At 37.1% G+C, this 19,624-nt stretch overlaps 1 protein-coding gene across 1 annotated transcript in view; it reads right to left on the reverse strand.

The window, feature by feature from the left end:
- LOC128732688 (phosphoinositide 3-kinase adapter protein 1) overlaps positions 1-19,624 on the reverse strand; it is a 315,301-nt gene that overhangs the window by 187,224 nt on the left and 108,453 nt on the right. The window contains exon 4 of the mRNA XM_053825989.1: positions 6,945-6,993. Coding sequence (XP_053681964.1) covers positions 6,945-6,993 — 49 coding nt within the window. The remainder of the gene's footprint in view (positions 1-6,944; positions 6,994-19,624) is intronic.

A 19,624-nucleotide genomic window follows, 5' to 3' on the forward strand; every position in this document is an offset into this window, starting at 1 on the left:
TTTAAAAACGTCAGGTGTTCGTCCCAGAAGTCGATCTCGTTCGATGTCGCGGTGCAATTCCGAATCGGATGGTTTATGCTGGTACCATCGGAAATATGGAAAAAAGCGCACCAGTGCCGTGACCCATGCAAATTCGACACATCAAAAAACTAGATGGCGGTCCATCTCAATCGGCGAAAGTGGACGCGCCTTCTGAAACACGCCGACTTCATATTTATGATCGCTCTAGTGGATTTCGTTTTCTAATAGATACTGGCTCCGATGTCTCAATAATACCCGCCACATACAAACAAAGATCGCCAAAAGGGACCGACCGTATTTCGATTACACGCTGCAAATGGAACGAACATTAAAACATATGAGTCTCGTTTTATTACCACTGACTTGGGTCTTCGTCGACGTTTTTACTGGAATTTCTTGGTAGCTGATGTGAGTATCGCCATCCTAGGAGCCGATTTTTTGTCTTTTTTCGGACTAATTGTTGACCTCCAGAATCACAGGCTAATTGATGGCATAACAAAGATGCATACACTAGGCGGATTGACCTCTTCGGCTATCTATGGAATAACAACCGTTAACTGTGATCATCCATTCCGAGATATGCTCCTTGAATTTCGAGAAATAACTCTCCCCGCGACTATGCGTTTGGCGGTACAGCAAAGAGATGTTAAACACCACATTACAACCAAAGGGCGCCAGTTGCTTTTAAATCTCGACGACTGGCATCAGATAAACTAGAGGCGGCGAAAAAAGAATTCCAAATTATGTCAGACCTGGGGATTTGTCGGCCTTCTAGTAGCTGTTGGGTGAGCCCCTTACACTGTGTTCCAAAGAAAAATGGGCAATGGCGATTCGTTGGTGATTACCGTGGTCTTAATAAGGTAACAATTCCGGATCGCTACCCTGTACCTCATATACACGATTTACTCAACGCTTTTCAGATATTTACAACAATCGACTTGGAGCGAGCATATCACCAAATTCCTGTGTACGAAGAGGATATTCCGAAGACAGCAGTGATAACGCCTTTTGGTCTTTTTGAATTTTTGACTATGCAAAATGGGCTATGCAATGCGAGTCAAACGTTTCAACGTTATATGCACCGACTTTTTGGCGACCTTGAATTCGTCGTGACATTTATCGACGATATTTGTATCGCATCTTCCAATGCAGAAGACCATAGACAACATGTTAGAGTTGTATTCGAACGTCTAAAAAATAACGGACTCGTTATCAACTTAGATAAATGCCGGTTTGCGCAGAAGCAGGTGAATTTTTGACGTAGGACTACGTCTTACGGCAAGTTTTGAGATAGGGTGTCATTCCAAAAAATCGAAAAATGCGATCGTCACGAAAAATGAAAGGTTTTGAGCGCTAATAGCTCAGCGGTTTTCCGATCGATTTTCAATATTCTTACACCAATCGATCGGAAAATCTTCTAAGAATTGACCCAAATGAAGAAAAGTATGGATTCTTGATGTTGAACTATTGAAAAATTGAAAATAATGAACCTATGTTTTACCAGAATTCTCGCTTCGTGATTGGTTGGAAGATCCTTTACGATGATCTAAACCTATACCAATTTGATATCTGTGCTTGGGAAGTAAGCCAAAACAAGTGACAAAGTTCCTTCATTTCAACAAGATTTTTAACACCACGGTTCAACCTAGACCATTTTGATGTCCTTGCTTGGGAAGTACGCCAGAGAGAGTAACAAAGCCCCCTCGTGCCAACAGATTTCTTACGAACGCTATTAATTTAATAATAAACCTAGGCCAATTTGATGTCTGTGTTAGGGAAGTGTGCCAGAAAAAATGACACAAGTTCGTTGTCCCAACAGATCGCAAATTCTTTACTGCGAGACGATTAAACCTCGGCGAACTTGATATCTGTGTTAGAAAAATGTGCTACAGCTGTACTGTTTGGCTATAATACGACTCTGTATGAATACGCATGCTTGCCGTTTCATTAGAAGTGTAGTTAAAAGATGTGCTGTTGATAAAATAGGATTTAATTAGTAAAATCCCTTCAACGTGGGAAACCATGGATAATAAAAGCAATCTTTAATTTCAGTAAGGTAGCAGGAAAGCAATAGTTTGTGTTCTTGATTTTGTTAAATTGTTTTCAAATGCACAATCTTTTGAGAATTAAACGTATGCAATGTTACTACTTTGTTAAATGTTACATACAACGCATGTAGCATGTATATATGTTGCATATAGGATGTATACATGATGAATCGAATGACTACAAGCATGAATACATGCCACTATCACTACAAAAAGACTTATGTAGTCCTGCGTCACCTATATATGCGGTCGTGTCTTGGATACAACCCCTCTGATTTTTTAGGTTACACTGTCAGCGAGCATGCAATATTACCTCTTCCTGAGCGAGTGGAAGCTATACGACAATATGAGCTTCCAACTTCTGTTAAGCAGCTACGCCGGTTTCTTGCTTTGGTTAACGGTTACAAGCGCTTCATTCGGCACGCGACTGATCAGCAGGCCGAGCTGCGTACATTAATTCCAGGCAACAGAAAAAATGACAATCGAAAGCTTCAATGGACAGTACCCGCCAAGGAGGCCTTTGCTAAATGTAAAGAGTCTCTGTCTAATGGAACCTTGTTACATTTTCCTATTCCCGGAAAACCGTTGGGTTTGATGATTGATGCATCTAGCACATCAGCTGGTGCTGTGTTACAGCAATTCGTCGATGAAACATGGTTGCCTCTTGGTTTTTACTCTGAAAAATTTTCATCGGCACAACAGAGATATTCGACATTTGGTAGAGAGCTGACTGCCATGAAGATGGCTGTAAAGTATTTCCGTCATATGATAGAGGGCCGTCAATTCACAATTTATACTGATCACAAGCCATTGACACATGCACTTGGAACACATTCTTCGTCTCGTCTGCCCCATGAGGAACGACATTTGCAATTCATCTCACAGTTTACGAGTGACATACGCCATATAAGTGGAAAAAACAACGTGGTTGCGGACGCACTATCTCGAGTGCAAACGATGGCCCTTTCCGCCGTTGATTATGATGCCATCGCCGAGGATCAAGATGGAGATAAAGAACTCGGAAAATTGTTGCAGGATTCGTCTTTGGAATTTGAACAAAGGAAATTAACACCCAATAGCAAACCATTATATTGTGATACTTCGTTGAAAGGTAAAATTCGCCCGTATATTCCATCCAAACATCGCCCAAAAATTCTACGGATAATTCATGAATTGTCGCACGCTGGTATTCGAGCAACGCGTCGTTTGGTAGCGGATCGCTTTGTATGGAAATCAATGAATAAGGATGTTGGGATTTTTGTAAGATGCTGTATAGAATGCCAGAAATCTAAAGTTCAACGACACACAATTGCACCATTATGTGAGTTCGCACTGCCAAAATGTAGATTTACTCACGTCCACTTGGATATCGTTGGCCCGCTGCCATCGTCCAATGGATACCGATATTTGCTAACAATGGTCGATCGATTTACACGTTGGCCGGAAGCTGTACCGATAGCAGACATCACTGCAGAGACAGTATCCAGTAACTTTATCCGCACATGGATTGCTCGATTTGGTGTACCACATCGTATTACGACGGATCAGGGAAAGCAATTTGAATCGCATTTGTTCTTGGAGATAAATCGTATTCTTGGTTCAGAACATCTACGTACTACCGCTTACCATCCGCAGTCCAACGGTTTAGTTGAACGCTTTCATCGAACTCTTAAAGCGGCCTTGATGTGCAACAATTCGAAACATTGCACAGTGGTCCAATCAGCGAAATACGTGATCGTGTGATATTGCGCCAAAACGTGAAGTTTTTCGCATACAGTGTCTTTAGGAACATTTCTTGGTATTACAAGCCCCTTCTTGTGAGAGAAATCTTTGGGTGATTAATTCCCTTAAAAGTGAGATAAGAAATTTAGTTTCTCGTACATTCGAGATACAGGTTTGGTACTTTCGGCAAAGTTGTAGTAAATATCAATGCAAACAACTTTGTCAAAGACACTATACTTGTATCTCTTCATGGAAATTATCTTTGAAGCGTTATTCGTGGACAAACCCCTTAAAACAGTTTTTAAACCCTGACTTATTCTGGTCAACTTTTACGTGTTCATAGTGTTCTAGAAAGTTGTTTATCTTGCTAAAATCAACGTTTTTGTAGAACATTATTATAAGTGATTTTCTGCAGTTTCGGAGATTTTGAGCATTTTTGATTAAAATTAGTACTACTTTGAGCTTAAATATTTCCCAAGGTGGCAAATGGTGGCAGACCAAACAACTCCTACTTAAAAGTACAACAAAAAACCTTTAAAATCAAGTGTCAATTGACTGTATCTGTTTGTATCCTCAAAAGTTATAGTGGTTTCAAAAATCCTTCACAGTCATGTTTATCGAACAATTAAAATGTACTTCGGATGCAATAAACGCCATTTTGTTTATGTTGACAATCTCTTTCTAACAAGTTGAGTTACCAGCAATTTTTTCGCCTATTTTCGAGTCGAAAATGAATGTAGACTGAAAATTATTTGACGCAATTAATAACAGAAAAGCTTGCAAATAACTAACTTAAGTCTATTTTGTTCAGTACCTTCGATTGGTGTCTTTTCAAAACATCCCACTCATAATGGGCTGGTACCAAATGGCCGAAACACAAATGGTCGAATCATGAATGGCCGAAATCCAAATGGCCGAATTTCAACAACAGTCACAGAAGACCTAATTTTCTCGGAATGACTTTTTAGTCTATTTAATTAGAAAACACGAATTGACAAGCAGTTAACAATTGGCTTTAATAAAAAAAAATACAATAAGCAACACATCTTTTTGTTGTACTTTTAAGTACGAGTTGTTTGATCTGCCACCACTTGCCACCTTGGGAAATATTTAAGCTCAAAGTAGTACTATTTTTCATCAAAAATGCTCAATATCTCCGAAACTTCAGAAAATCACGTATAATAATGTTCTACAAAAACATTGATTTTAGCAAGATAAACAACTTTCTAGAACACTATGAACAAGTAAAAGTTGACCAGTATAACACAGGGTTTAAAAACTGTTTTGAAGCGTCTGTCCATGAATAACGCTTCATAGACAACTTCCATGAAGAGATACAAGTATGGTGTCTTTGACAAAGTTGTTTGTATTAATATTTACTACAACTTTGCCGAAAGTACCAAACCTGTATCTCGAATATACGAAAAAATAAATTTCGTATCTCACTTTTAAGGGAATTAATCACCCAAAGATTTCTCTCACAAGAAGGGGCTTATTATACAAAGAAATGTTCTTAAAGACACTGTATGCGAAAAACTTCACGTTTCGGCGCTATATCAAACGATCACGTATTTCGCTGTTTGGACCACTGTGCATTGGTCTGACCAATTACCCTTGGTTTTGCTCGGTATTCGTACGGCGCTGAAAACGGACTTCGGGTGTTCTTCGGCAGAACTCGTTTATGGACAGCAGCTTCGTATACCTGGCGAATTCTTCGATTCGCCAGAGCATCAAATAGATCGAAGTGACTATTCCAAGGAATTGCATCGCATTTTCGACAACATGAAACCAAAAGTAATTCCGCATCATGCACAACCAAATGTGTTTGTACGACGAGATCTAGTAGATTGCGAATATGTGTTCATCCGAGTGGACTTAGTTAAAAAATCATTGCAGAGACCATATGAAGGACCGTATAGAGTAGTTGAGCGTGGTAAAAAGTTTTTCGATGTTCTTATGAACGGCAAGAAACAACGTATATCAATTGATCGTATCAAACCTGCTTTCATATTAAAGGAGCCCCAGGATGAAGTTGATAAAAAAATACAAGTAACACCATCTGGTCATAGAATTAGATTCATGGTGTAACTAGAGGGGGGTACTGTGGTGACTGACTTCACCCCTGTTTCTTTATTGGGTTCACACATACATGTAAAACGATATATCTATTATTCATTACAAACTAGCGTCGCGAGCGTTTACAAGTTAAAATCTCGGTCGAATAAAAACCTCGTTAAACATTGTTAACAAACCGTGCTTTATTCGTTTTCTCGATACAGATCCCACAGCCTTATTGCCATGCATCTAAATCTGCTTTAGTTAATCATTGTTTTAAAAAATATGTGATTCCAATAATAATAAAGGAAAAAGTTATGTGGGGGGAAGTCGTGTATGTCAGGACAGGCCTCTATGCCAGGACACTAGCGATTTCTCAAAAATAAGAAATGATCAAATTATTTGGAAAAAATAATACAATAGCACCTTTAAAGTACTATAATTTTATCCTTTCCAAATATTTTTATCATTTTTTGTTTTTGAGAAATCGGCAGTGTCCGGACATAGAAACCTGTCCGGCCATAAACGACTTCCCCCTACTCCAGTCTGAATACATTTTTGGCTGACCAGGGCTATCCTGCACTCTATCACCTATTTTGCTTATTTAACTGTAACAGCCAAACAAAATTCAAAACGGTAATGTATGCGACATTTATAGAGTCAATTATTATCTACAAGATTGCTGAACTAAGTATTGCTCTATCTTAAGTATTTACGGCGCACTCCCAATTCACACTGGGTGGTGCGCAGAGAGCGCTATTCTTGATTCACCACCCAGTGTTAACTGGGAGTGAGCCGTAAATATTTATGATATACTTAGTTAGTTAGTTAGCAATACTTAGTTCAGCAATTTTAAAGATAATAATTAAGAACTCTACAAATACCCCATACATAACATTTTCGAATTTTGCTTGGCTGAGGTTAAACAGTTAAATAAGCATATTCGGTGCGCCGAGTGTAGGACAACCCTGTGACTGACTGTAGGTATCTGAAAATTGGATCAATTTCGCGTTCATTACTTACCTATATTAAATAAATTTATTAAACATAACAAAGGAAATAACTTTCAAATACTAATAGAAGAAGCAAAATACATACCTTCTTTATATAAATCTATAGGTGCTTTTGGTGCCATCATTTCTGGGACCTGAAAGTAGTAACAAGTTATAAAATAATTAAAAGTGGTAGCAGCATTCGTGACTCGAACAATGTGAGGATCCTCAAAATTGACAGTGGTATAAAACAAAAAAAAACTACATTAATTAACCTGGCGGCTTGGCCAGCCTTTTCTACTACAAAAAATTAGAGAGGGGTTGTGTACAAGACATGACCGCATATGTAGGCGACGCAGGACTACGTAAGTCTCTTTGTAGTGATAGTAGCATATGTCCATGCATGTAATCATTCGATTCTTCATGTATACATGCTATATGTAACATATTGTTACGAGATTTGTGCCAACTAGCTCAAAGAAATGACTCAAAACTAAACTTCATATTAACAACGTGTATTGAATTTTCATAACGGCTTCTTAGGCCAACGAACGAACTCCTAAAGAGTCCTGCGCTTTACTTTTGGCCCTCATCTTATGTTTAACTTATGCTAGCTTACTTGCAAATTTCACCTCCCGCAAACCTCAGCACAGCTCTCCTATCGATGACATTTAGCAGCCTCGCCTCCTCGTGCCCAGCATTCGTGACTCTGCGTGCCGCCGGCTAATGCTCGTGTAACCAGCAGATATTCGGGTCAATGACCTTGCTCTGTGACGAGCTTCAATCTGCAAGCACGTGCAGAATCGATTTCTTGCCGCAGTAATGTGTGCGTGCAATGAAATCGTATCGTCGTCGACTCCCAATGTGATATATACAGGTGTGGCAAAGTTGGTTAAGTGGTGTTAGTGCAATGAAGAAATTTCATCATGGCTGGGTGGAATCGTAAATCGACCAATCACGATGAAGCGTGACGTCAAACTCCAAAAACAAACCCCATTGTCTGACACGGTTTGTTTTTGTAGTTTGACGTCGTTTGCTGATTTTTCGCTACTAACACCATCACATGTCTTCGTCTGCCACACCTTTTTAAACCTCATTGGTCGACTCCCCACCGCCTATTGGGTTGTCCGCTCGCTTGTGTGGAATCCGTATATTTGCTCCGATCTACCGGGACCTTAAATGAAGGTGGAAAAAACGACCCTACGATATCGTAGATTAGGTCGACCGCTCGTGTGCTGCTGCTGTACGACTTACCCTTAGCGGGGTTCGTTTTCGTGCTGCTACTGTAGTTTAGAACGTCGAGCGTTGATGGCCGAATCCAAAATGCGTGACGCGGAATCGTCTGTTGCGACAGAAATTAGTTGTAAGGCATGTCTTAGCTGATTTAATACAGAGACTTGCGTTATTTGTCGTCTCTAGGACCTGACACCGGATCTTATATCACGTGACACCACTCGTGCCGTTGTGCAACACTTTTAGGCGGGAGCTGCGACAGAAATTGCTTGTAAGTTAAGTTTTTAACTAATGTTGCCCTTAACTTACTTCGTGTGTTGTCTTTCTGACCCGAGATTGAGAAGACGACCCTACTGTTATCACGTGGCACCGTTCCTGCCGATGCACAACACTTTCTATCCGAAAAGATTGTTTTGTTCGCGGAATACTAGCACTTTTCTAACTTGCCGAATCTACTTATCGCAGGCAAACGCGGTTTCTTCACAAAGACACTTGGCAGGCTCATTTACGAGGATAAATTCGGTGAATCAACTGATTGTGCAGACGAGTGCTGCCGGTTATGTCTGGTTTTTGCCTTTTCTTTCGATCGAGCGGAACTGGCGAGTGACGTTTATCTGTGCGCTGCTGACGAGAAAACTGGTGCAGTCGTGTTTGTTTTCAAAACAGGTGTCGATAATTTCATCGGCTTGCGGGGGATAGGCCACTTATATTTCTACACTAAATTAAATTCTATGTTTTTGTTGCCATACAGACAAAATATTTTCTATACGCTACAATATATACATGCTACTTGCGTTGTATGTAACATTTATCAAAGTAGTAACATTGTATACGTTCAATTTTCAATACTGCCGTGAATCGCATACCAGTCTCATTTCCTATGAAGTTTCCTATATCAATGGGACTGTTATGCGATTCACGGCAGAATAGATTTCAGAGTTATCTCTATGTGCAACAATTTAAAACAATTTAACAAAATCAAGAAACCTGGAAATAATTAAAAAGAAAACTTGTCCAATTTAATTCTACTATGTATATTTTATTCTTGACAGATACGTATTTGTCTACGACTTGCAGGCTTCCTCAGTGGCTGTGGTTCGAACACAGACACTGAGGAAGCCTGCAAGTCGTAGAAGAAATACGTATCTGTCAAAAATAAAATATACATAGTAGAATTAAAATGGATAAATTTTCTTTTTAGTTAGCCCTAGAGCCGTCGTTTGAAAAAAAGTTACATAGGCGGTCGCGTCGTGTACTGAGTACACGGCGAAAAATACTGCCTATATCTCAGGACTGGCATGAGATAGAAGGTTGCGGTTTTCGACAAAGTTGTTTATCTATTTAAGACGCATCTGGAAACGAACAATAAAGTTTGAGAACTGATTCGCTAGATAGCGCAAATGGTGACCAAAATAAATGATTCTAGAATCTCGATTCAAGAATCTCAAATATCTCGGGACTGAGATGAGATAGAAGGTTACTGTCTTTGGCAAAGTTGTTAATTTGGACGAGATCAATCTGACTGCGGACAACAAAATTCGGAACTTATACGATAGATGGCGCTTATAACGAACATATTGATTTTTTTTGGAATATCTCAGAGTCGTGACGAGATAGAATGTTACTGTGTTCTACAAAGTTATTTGTTCGAACAAGACACATTTGGTAATGCATAACTAAGTTTGAAACTGTCTCACTCACCTCTCGTTTCCCTAACCCTCTAACAGGCAACAACGTAAAAACGATGAGATCAAGCTCATGAAAATACTTACAAAAGAAGCTTAAGTTTTGTGCGAAACTAATTATCTGAAGAAGTGCCAGCTAAGGAAAAGCCCAATTTCTCTGTTTCGTTTTTGCCTTTCTACTATATAAATATATAGTATAAAGGTATAGAAATCACTCGGAAAACCGGAAATGGAAAGAAGGTCCTGTAAGCCGAATGTCATATACCATTCGACTCAGTTTCGAAAACTGAGCATTTTCTGTGTGTGTGTGTGCGTGTGTGTGTGTGTGTGTGTGTGTGTGTGTGTGTGTGTGTGTGTGTGTGTGTGTGTGTGTGTGTGTGTGTAACGCTTTCAATCTCACTCACTTTTCTCGGAGAAGGCTGGACCGATTTTAATGTTCTTAGTGTCAAATGAAAGGTCTAGGTGTCCCATAGATCGCTATTGAATTTCATACTGATCGGACTTTTAGTTCAAAAATTATGTATAAAAATACGAAAAATATAGGACTTCATTATCTCATAGGTCCCTTAACCGATTTGAACTAAATTGATTGCATATGAAAGTGGAGCCTTGCAAACCCTTAACTTCCAACTTTCATAACGATTGGGCTAATAGTTTGAAAGTTACATAAAGAAATGTGAAAAAATAGTATTCAAAGCATATTTTTATAACATATAAGCATTAATTCATTGCAAACCCTCACACAATTTATTATCATTTGAAAATTACTGTTGAGATTTATCAAACGAAACCGAGTTATTGAAAATCGGACGGTTCATTCAAGTTATTCAAATTTTAACACTTAAGCACCGTATATTAAACCGTTAAGGCGATACCGAAAGTGGCTAACGTTATTGTGTTAGTGCGACAAACACTGTACTGTACATCTCATGTGTTCGTTAAAAACCTAAACGTTTATTTGAATATTGCATTAGTATTGGTAACATATGTCAAATAGCGGAGCTTGCAAACATAAACAGCTGATCCGCAGCCAACCGCACCGACTACGAACATCCCGAAACATGGTTTGTTTTCTTTATCAAGGTATTCCGATTCAATCAAGATTAACAACAGCAACTGAATAATGCGTAGGATCACTAGGATGTTTAATAAATCCGTCTGCATCGGAGGCCAGTTTTTGATTCCTTTTGTTTGTTTACATCACTCTAAGCTTATCGATGCGGCGAAAGTTGAAAGCTCTTTAAAAGCTCATTGATGTGACGAAAGTTTGATACTGTGTTGCTGCTTTTTCGGAAACCGCTAGTACAATGAAATATGTGCGCAACCAAATATCTATTAACTAATTCCAAATTATACATTGGTCGCTTTTATGAACACGTAATGATCGATATGATCAGTTAAATTTATTTTCCATTAGCAATAATGTTTTGCTGAGCGTTTGTTGATATATAGCAGATCGATAAATGGAAAACAAGTTTTAGGAAATTATAACAGCACTGGAAGCACTGATTCCGTGGCGAAAGCATGCTCTGCCAATACAGATGCATTTTTAAGGTGCAAAACAATACATGCTTCGAACGGTAGCCACTTATCCAGCCATCTTTGAGCCACTTTCGGTTTCCCCTTAAAACGTGTAAAATCAAAACATCAATCAAATGTTGATTGTATTCAATGAGTGTAATGTGTGTGGGTATGTATGTATGCATGTATGTATGTATGTATGTATGTATGTTTTTACCTTTGTTATTCTATAACAAAGGTTTAAAAATTGGTCGAAAAACACAAAGTCGATCCGAGGCCCGGAGGACCGAGTCACATATACCAATCGATAAGGTTCGACGAATTGAGCAATGCCTGTGTGTGTGTGTGTATGTGTGTGACGCTTGACTTTAGTCGTCTGTTTCTCGGAGATGGCTGATCCGATTCGTTTGCTATTACGCTTATTTGAAAGGTGTTATCACCTTGTAGATCACTATTGAATGGTTTTGCGGTCCGACATTTAAAAGTTATGAGCAAAAATGTAAAAATTACGTGGCATGATTTTCTCCGGAACCGCTCAACCGATTTCAACAATTTTAGTATCAAATGAAGGCTCTTGCTACTGTCAATTTTTTGGGAGAGTTTTATCGAAAACAATCAAGCGGTTCAAAAGTTATGCTTAAAAATGTGCTTTTTCAAGGAATCAATTAGTCGAACGTTTCTCAGAGATGGCCAAACCGATTTATGCACTATTAGTCTCATTTGGTAGGTAATATAGCCTCATTATCTCATAGGTCCCTTAACCGATTTGAACTAAATTGATTGCATATGAAAGTGGAGCCTTGCAAACCCTTAACTTCCAACTTTCATAACGATTGGGCTAATAGTTTGAAAGTTACATAAAGAAATGTGAAAAAATAGTATTCAAAGCATATTTTTATAACATATAAGCATTAATTCATTGCAAACCCTCACACAATTTATTATCATTTGAAAATTACTGTTGAGATTTATCAAACGAAACCGAGTTATTGAAAATCGGACGGTTCATTCAAGTTATTCAAATTTTAACACTTAAGCACCGTATATTAAACCGTTAAGGCGATACCGAAAGTGGCTAACGTTATTGTGTTAGTGCGACAAACACTGTACTGTACATCTCATGTGTTCGTTAAAAACCTAAACGTTTATTTGAATATTGCATTAGTATTGGTAACATATGTCAAATAGCGGAGCTTGCAAACATAAACAGCTGATCCGCAGCCAACCGCACCGACTACGAACATCCCGAAACATGGTTTGTTTTCTTTATCAAGGTATTCCGATTCAATCAAGATTAACAACAGCAACTGAATAATGCGTAGGATCACTAGGATGTTTAATAAATCCGTTTGCGTCGGAGGCCAGTTTTTGATTCCTTTTGTTTGTTTACATCACTCTAAGCTTATCGATGCGGCGAAAGTTGAAAGCTCTTTAAAAGCTCATTGATGTGACGAAAGTTTGATACTGTGTTGCTGCTTTTTCGGAAACCGCTAGTACAATGAAATATGTGCGCAACCAAATATCTATTAACTAATTCCAAATTATACATTGGTCGCTTTTATGAACACGTAATGATCGATATGATCAGTTAAATTTATTTTCCATTAGCACTAATGTTTTGCTGAGCGTTTGTTGATATATAGCAGATCGATAAATGGAAAACAAGTTTTAGGAAATTATAACAGCACTGGAAGCACTGATTCCGTGGCGAAAGCATGCTCTGCCAATACAGATGCATTTTTAAGGTGCAAAACAATACATGCTTCGAACGGTAGCCACTTATCCAGCCATCTTTGAGCCACTTTCGGTTTCCCCTTAAAACGTGTAAAATCAAAACATCAATCAAATGTTGATTGTATTCAATGTGTGTAATGTGTGTGGGTATGTATGTATGCATGTATGTATGTATGTATGTATGTATGTTTTTACCTTTGTTATTCTATAACAAAGGTTTAAAAATTGGTCGAAAAACACAAAGTCGATCCGAGGCCCGGAGGGCCGAGTCACATATACCAATCGATAAGGTTCGACGAATTGAGCAATGCCTGTGTGTGTGTGTGTGTATGTGTGTGACGCTTGACTTTAGTCGTCTGTTTCTCGGAGATGGCTGATCCGATTCGTTTGCTATTACGCTTATTTGAAAGGTGTTATCACCTTGTAGATCACTATTGAATGGTTTTGCGGTCCGACATTTAAAAGTTATGAGCAAAAATGTAAAAATTACGTGGCATGATTTTCTCCGGAACCGCTCAACCGATTTCAACAATTTTAGTATCAAATGAAGGCTCTTGCTACTGTCAATTTTTTGGGAGAGTTTTATCGAAAACAATCAAGCGGTTCAAAAGTTATGCTTAAAAATGTGCTTTTTCAAGGAGTCAATTAGTCGAACGTTTCTCAGAGATGGCCAAACCGATTTATGCACTATTAGTCTCATTTGGTAGGTAATATAGCCTCATAGATCACTACTGATTTGTTTTTTGATTGGACGTTTAATTTGAAAGTTATGAGCAGTCGTGTACAGCATAAAAAAATTTACAATTATTCATACCGATTTTAACCAGATAATTAATCAGATTTCAATTATCTTAGTATCAAACGAGAGGCCTTAACGCTGTGAATATATCTGCCAAATTTCATTAGAATTGGCTTTACCAATCAAAAGTTATTTGAAAAACATCGATGAAATTATTTAAGCAAACTTTACTGATATGAACCAAATAGAAATACACGCGATCATGTGCTCTAGCGCAAAAATGCTTAATTTTACAGGTAGTGTGTCTTTGAAAGAGTTTATTTAAAAAATATGGCGTAACTTTCTATGCTATTAGGGTGACTGTAAATCTACCTATTAGGTTGTTACAAATTTTTGTGTTTTTAAATGCGTCCAAAAAAGTACAGTGTCTTCACAAAAGTTGTAGAACACAATAACAGGGTGTCGATTATTCAGCGAAAATAAAATTCCCTGACTTTTCCAGGTATATTTCAAAAAAATTCAGACGCAAAATATCTCGTTAATTTCCCTTATTAAAGTGTTCATTTGGCTTAATTGGTTGTTTACTCTTAAATTATTATTTTCTAATAAGTTCGTTTTTCCTTTTCATCTTTTAATGCGAAATTTCTATGTGCAAAATTAAAACTAATTCGAACTTAATTAACGCACATCGAAATTAAAGAATTGAGCTAAATAAAAATTGCAAGATGTCGTTTTTCGGAAAAATGAAAGTAGTCTGCTGGTTTATCCAATTGCCAAAAGGTGGTGGGATAAGCCGTTTTGTCTATTTGATCACATGTAATGAATAGGTAAATCCGTTTCAAACATTTAACTATGCAAAACAATAAATATAGAAGTTGTTGTTGAAGAAGTTGATTAGAATAAACTTTCTGACCCCAAGCCCGATTTGTCTGAGCAGCTATTTCGATTTGTTGGGAAAATTTACGGAAATAATTGTTCGTCAGGAATTTAAAAACTTTTGATGACAAATGACATAACGATGAATCGAGCAACGCAGCATCGTTGCATTATTTGCTTTTATTCGACCTAGGTACTTGCAGCCAACTTTTGATATTCAGGAAAATTTCGGGTTTGCGACTCTATCGACTCTCTGCTCGCAGTCGAGATTCAAAGATATGACTGATTTGTTGTCAGAATGTTGGGGCTGAGATGGTCTTTCATTCGAATATGCTTAAAGCGTGGGTTTTCACTAGTGTTCGACATGAGTATAAAAATTAAATTCCGGGTTCTGACTCGTTCAGGTTGAATATCGTAGCTAATTTTTACAGACTGATCTTGGTACAGTTTGATTAGTCCTCGTTTCAATTACAGTCCGATCTCGGTCCGGAAGTTTGGAATTATCTAGAGGCAAAATTTGCTTGTTTTAAATGCTGGTTTTTTCTAAATATAAATGAATATTTGTTCTCCAGCATCGAAGAGTGTTTTAACAATCTTGCTGAATTGGCCGCAGTGAAAACAGAAAAAGGATTCTTCCAACAAAGTATGCGGTTTGCGTGTCAACATCCACCAATCTGGTATGAACTTTTTATGTAAGGGTAAGCGGGGCAAGACCGCCTACTTAAGCAAAACCACCTGTGTAAAAAAAAGTTGTTGCTCAATTTCTAATTTATCTGCTTTAAATGAACAATTGATCTATTACCTACATGTAAAACATAAAAACATAAATATCTGTAATGATTTTCTATTTTTTATTACGATTTGGAACCACGTCCAAAAAATAGAGTATTTTTTCCATGCGGGGTGAAACACGCCCACTAACGGGGTAAAACCGCCATAGCGTATAACTTTAACAATATTCAACCGATTTGAACGAAACTGGTGGCATTGGAATCGTGAATTTATCTAATTTAAACACATTGAATCAGTTTGCCATCAAACAATACATGGATCCACGAGACCCGCAATTTCGAAAGAGTGTCCGGCAACCACTCATATTAGAAGAATATCACTAATATAGGTACCAACAGTCTTGAAATTGATACCGTGTAGTTTCCTAAGACAACAAGGTGGATCAGGTTAAGCATCCTGGAGCCAATCTTTAAGGACTAGAGAGGATCTAAGATAAAATATAACAATATGGGTATTAAAGTTCCTGAAATTGATCCGGTGGGTAAGTTTTTGACATTTAAAATTGTTCTATTTGATAAACCTGATACATATTATTTTTGCATTGCTAAGAAAATTTGCTATATATTCATAAAAAAATGTTTATTCCATGATATTTGTTCCAAGAGGGAGGAATTATTGAAAAAAGCTATATCCGAGAAAACAAGAAAATGTCCATAGCGCCCGCAGGGAAAATTGGCAATTTAAATTTTTTCAAACAGTCTACCAGCTACAAGCTAAGCACATTTACATTGTTTTATGTAAATCTGAGATTCTTTGATCCAAACTATGCAATTATTTCAAAAATCTCCTTATCGCACTTGCATTTTGCACGACGATCTTGCGCCGTTCGTTGTGGGCGGTTTTACCCCCAAATGACCGATTTACACATTTCACTATTTATTTCAACAAAACTGCATGAACAGTTACCTAATTTAGGTACTGTCGGATGAAGACAGGATCAGAGATGCGATATGGGCTGGATTTACTAAAAGTTTCAACGTTTTGATTAAAATGAACCCTAAGTTCTGCGGGAACAAAGTTATCAAAAACGAAACGATTATAACGAAAAATCTGTTTTTATTTATTTCTCCGATAGTTTATACGATATTGCTGTAAAAGGTATTGTAAAATATTGCGTACGCATTCAGTAATATGACTGTCATCAACATTTAACACCAATTTGAGCAAGGCCCTGTAAAACCATGGTGGGCGGTTTTACCCCGGCGGGCGTTGTTACCCCGTTTACCCTTACATCTGTACAAAAGGAGCAAATTTCCATACACAACTTTTGATCTAAATATTCCATTAATATCGAGGAATCCAAAAAATATTAATAATAATCAATTAGATTGTTAGCTCTTCGCTTTAAACCCAAAACCGATCAAATCGATCCAACCGTTGATTTGTACACAGCAGAATAGCAGAATGCAAGTTGAAATAACATGTCATATTCTATTTGATTTGGGCACACGCAATGACCTTAAATAAAAAGTTGCCGGATACTTGAAGGCGATGCCATAACTTTTCCGGTATATTTTCTTCCCATGCCAAAAATCCCTGACTTCAAATGAAATTCCCTGACATTCCCTGACTTTTCCAGGTTGAAACGAATTTCCCTGACATTTCCAGGTTTTCCCTGATTTTCCAGGTAATCGACACCCTGAATAAAATAAGCAACTTTGCTGTACATAGTAACTATCTACCTCTTACTGGTTGCGAAGAGTAACGATTTTTTTTAAAATGCAGCGAAAATTGAAAAATTGAGATATCGAAAAGCGGCTACGTCACAATTTAGATAATTAATTTTTACACGTCAAAACAAAAATCAACCAAATCGGTCCTCTAGATACTGAGATACACGCACCGTCGCTGAAAACATATGGTTTCGAGGAGAGCGCGTTTAAACTATTGTAGGTACAGCATTGCACTTCCCTTCTAGCGATCCCACAGTTTTACTGTAAATTCTCAACGAGACCACACACCGAAAAATACTCTGGGCTCAACATTTCTTCAGATAAAAGACTCCCCCTTAAATATCAATCCTACCCAAGAAAAAAAAAATTCTACAAATTTATCAGTATATTACATATACATGCATATGTGTTGATGATAACTACCATTACTGCCCATAAATGCATAACAGTCCCATGTGAATTTCACCACTTTTGAGATAAGCCTAGGAATCATCTTTAAATTGATTATGCTTTCAATATTTCAAACAGTAATGTTAAGTTTGTTCCCAAAATTTTGAAAAAAATATCAAACTATGTCAGTCACAAGTTACAAAAAACCCGATTTAATCCACCTAGTGGTGAAAGGAACCTTTGTTATACGGTCTTACTTGCTATTTGAGATAGAAATCGACACGTTTTCGGAACATAATTCATCTATTAATCAACCTTGCGTAATGCGTTGGTTTACATAAAATTTTTGAAAATTGAATAAGTTTACAAATTTTGAACAAAATCGGAACACTTTTAAATTTTGATAGATCCTTTTTTCATGAAATTGCTGAGTAAGGATAAGTAAGTTGTTATTAATTTGAGTAAGTGCAAATAAAAGTAAGTTGTAAGAGGAAATTTTATTCTTTAACATATACATTGCCTAGTAAAGGTCTAGTTTATAGGTTTTTGAACTATGTATAATTTCCTGTAATGCCATTCTATTTGATTCACATCAATAGAGTTTTCTAGAATAATTTTCATCAATTTTTATTAACCTTCGGTTACTCACGCTGTTGTATTTTGTACAACACGTGTAGGTTTTTCAACGGCATATTGTTATAAAGTTACAAACCGTTGTTTTACTAACGTATATTCTTCAATAAACTTATTCTGAGCAAAATGTCATAATTGTTCAATGCATTAATAATTTAAATTGTTGGGAAAATAGATCAGCATAAACCGCCATCACAGAAACGAAGCAATCAGCAAGCGAGGTGTACCGCAATTGACCCCAAGTGGAATTTTCTCTCGTTTCTCCATATGGAAAAATGGTGTCTGTATGCAGCAAAACTACCCGATGTAAAATGTTTAAAATGTATCCGTCTGCTGGTAGTCGAGTAATTCGCAGTCAAAATTATCGAGTAATTCGCAGTCAAAATTAGGGTATTTTTTATAATCAAAGTTCTACAGTTCCTAAACAAGCAAATATAGAGGTATACTATATTCAGCAAAATTGTGTATTTTTATCATTTGTACAACTTTGTAATACATGAAAAAGTCATACTACAATTACAAAAAGAGCAAAAATATAAAACCTGATTTTACAAATTCATATACAATAAATAAGATTTTTCTATCTTAGCTGCAGAGATGGAAGGTTACTGTCTTTAGCAAAATTTCTTGTAATAATATGCTCTATAACTTTGCAGAACACATCAATGTGTTATATTGACACTGAAGAAAAATAATTTTTTTATTCACTTTTAGGGGGATTAATCAAAATTTAGATTCCACCAGACGATAGAGCTTTTAATTTCAAGAAACTATTCTAAAGGTTCGATAAACCTAAAACCAAGTTTTCCCAGTCAAAACTCTAGTACGCACGTTTTCTTTGGTTTGAGGCTATTGGGCGCGCGAGTAACTGCGTTACAAAAGTTGGCGCGAGTGTTCGAGGGTTAATATCTTTTGACCGCTACAACCAATTCTTATGAAATTTTGCATATATATTCGTAGTGTCAAAACCTCTCGTTTGATATTAAAATAATTGAAATTAGGTAAATTATCTTGGTTAAAATCATTATAAATTATTGTTAATTTTGGTGTGGTGTATTCGATTGCTTATAACTTTCAAATTAAACATCCAATCAGAAAACCATTCAATAGTGATCTATTAGGATATATTATCTTTCAAATGAGACTAATAGCGCAGAAATCGGTTTGGCCATCTCCAAGAAACAGGCGATAATTATTACCTTGTCAAAACAGGTTTTTTAAGCATAACTTTTAAACTACTTGTTTGTTTTCAATTAAAAATTCCTGAACAATTTAGCTTTAATAAGAGCTTTCATTTGATACTAAGATCGCTGAAATCGGTCATGTAGTTCTAGAGAAACCCGTGTCACGTATTTTTCACATCTTTGCTTATAACTTTTAAACGAAACGTCGTGTCACGAAGCAACTCAATAGTGATCTACTAGACAATAATACCTCTCAAACAAAAGTAATAGCGAACAATTCGGTTCAGCCATCTCTGAGAAACAGGCGATAGAAAAAATCATTACAT

This window comes from Sabethes cyaneus, chromosome 1 (assembly GCF_943734655.1).
Source record: "Sabethes cyaneus chromosome 1, idSabCyanKW18_F2, whole genome shotgun sequence".
NCBI lineage: Eukaryota > Metazoa > Arthropoda > Insecta > Diptera > Culicidae > Sabethes > Sabethes cyaneus.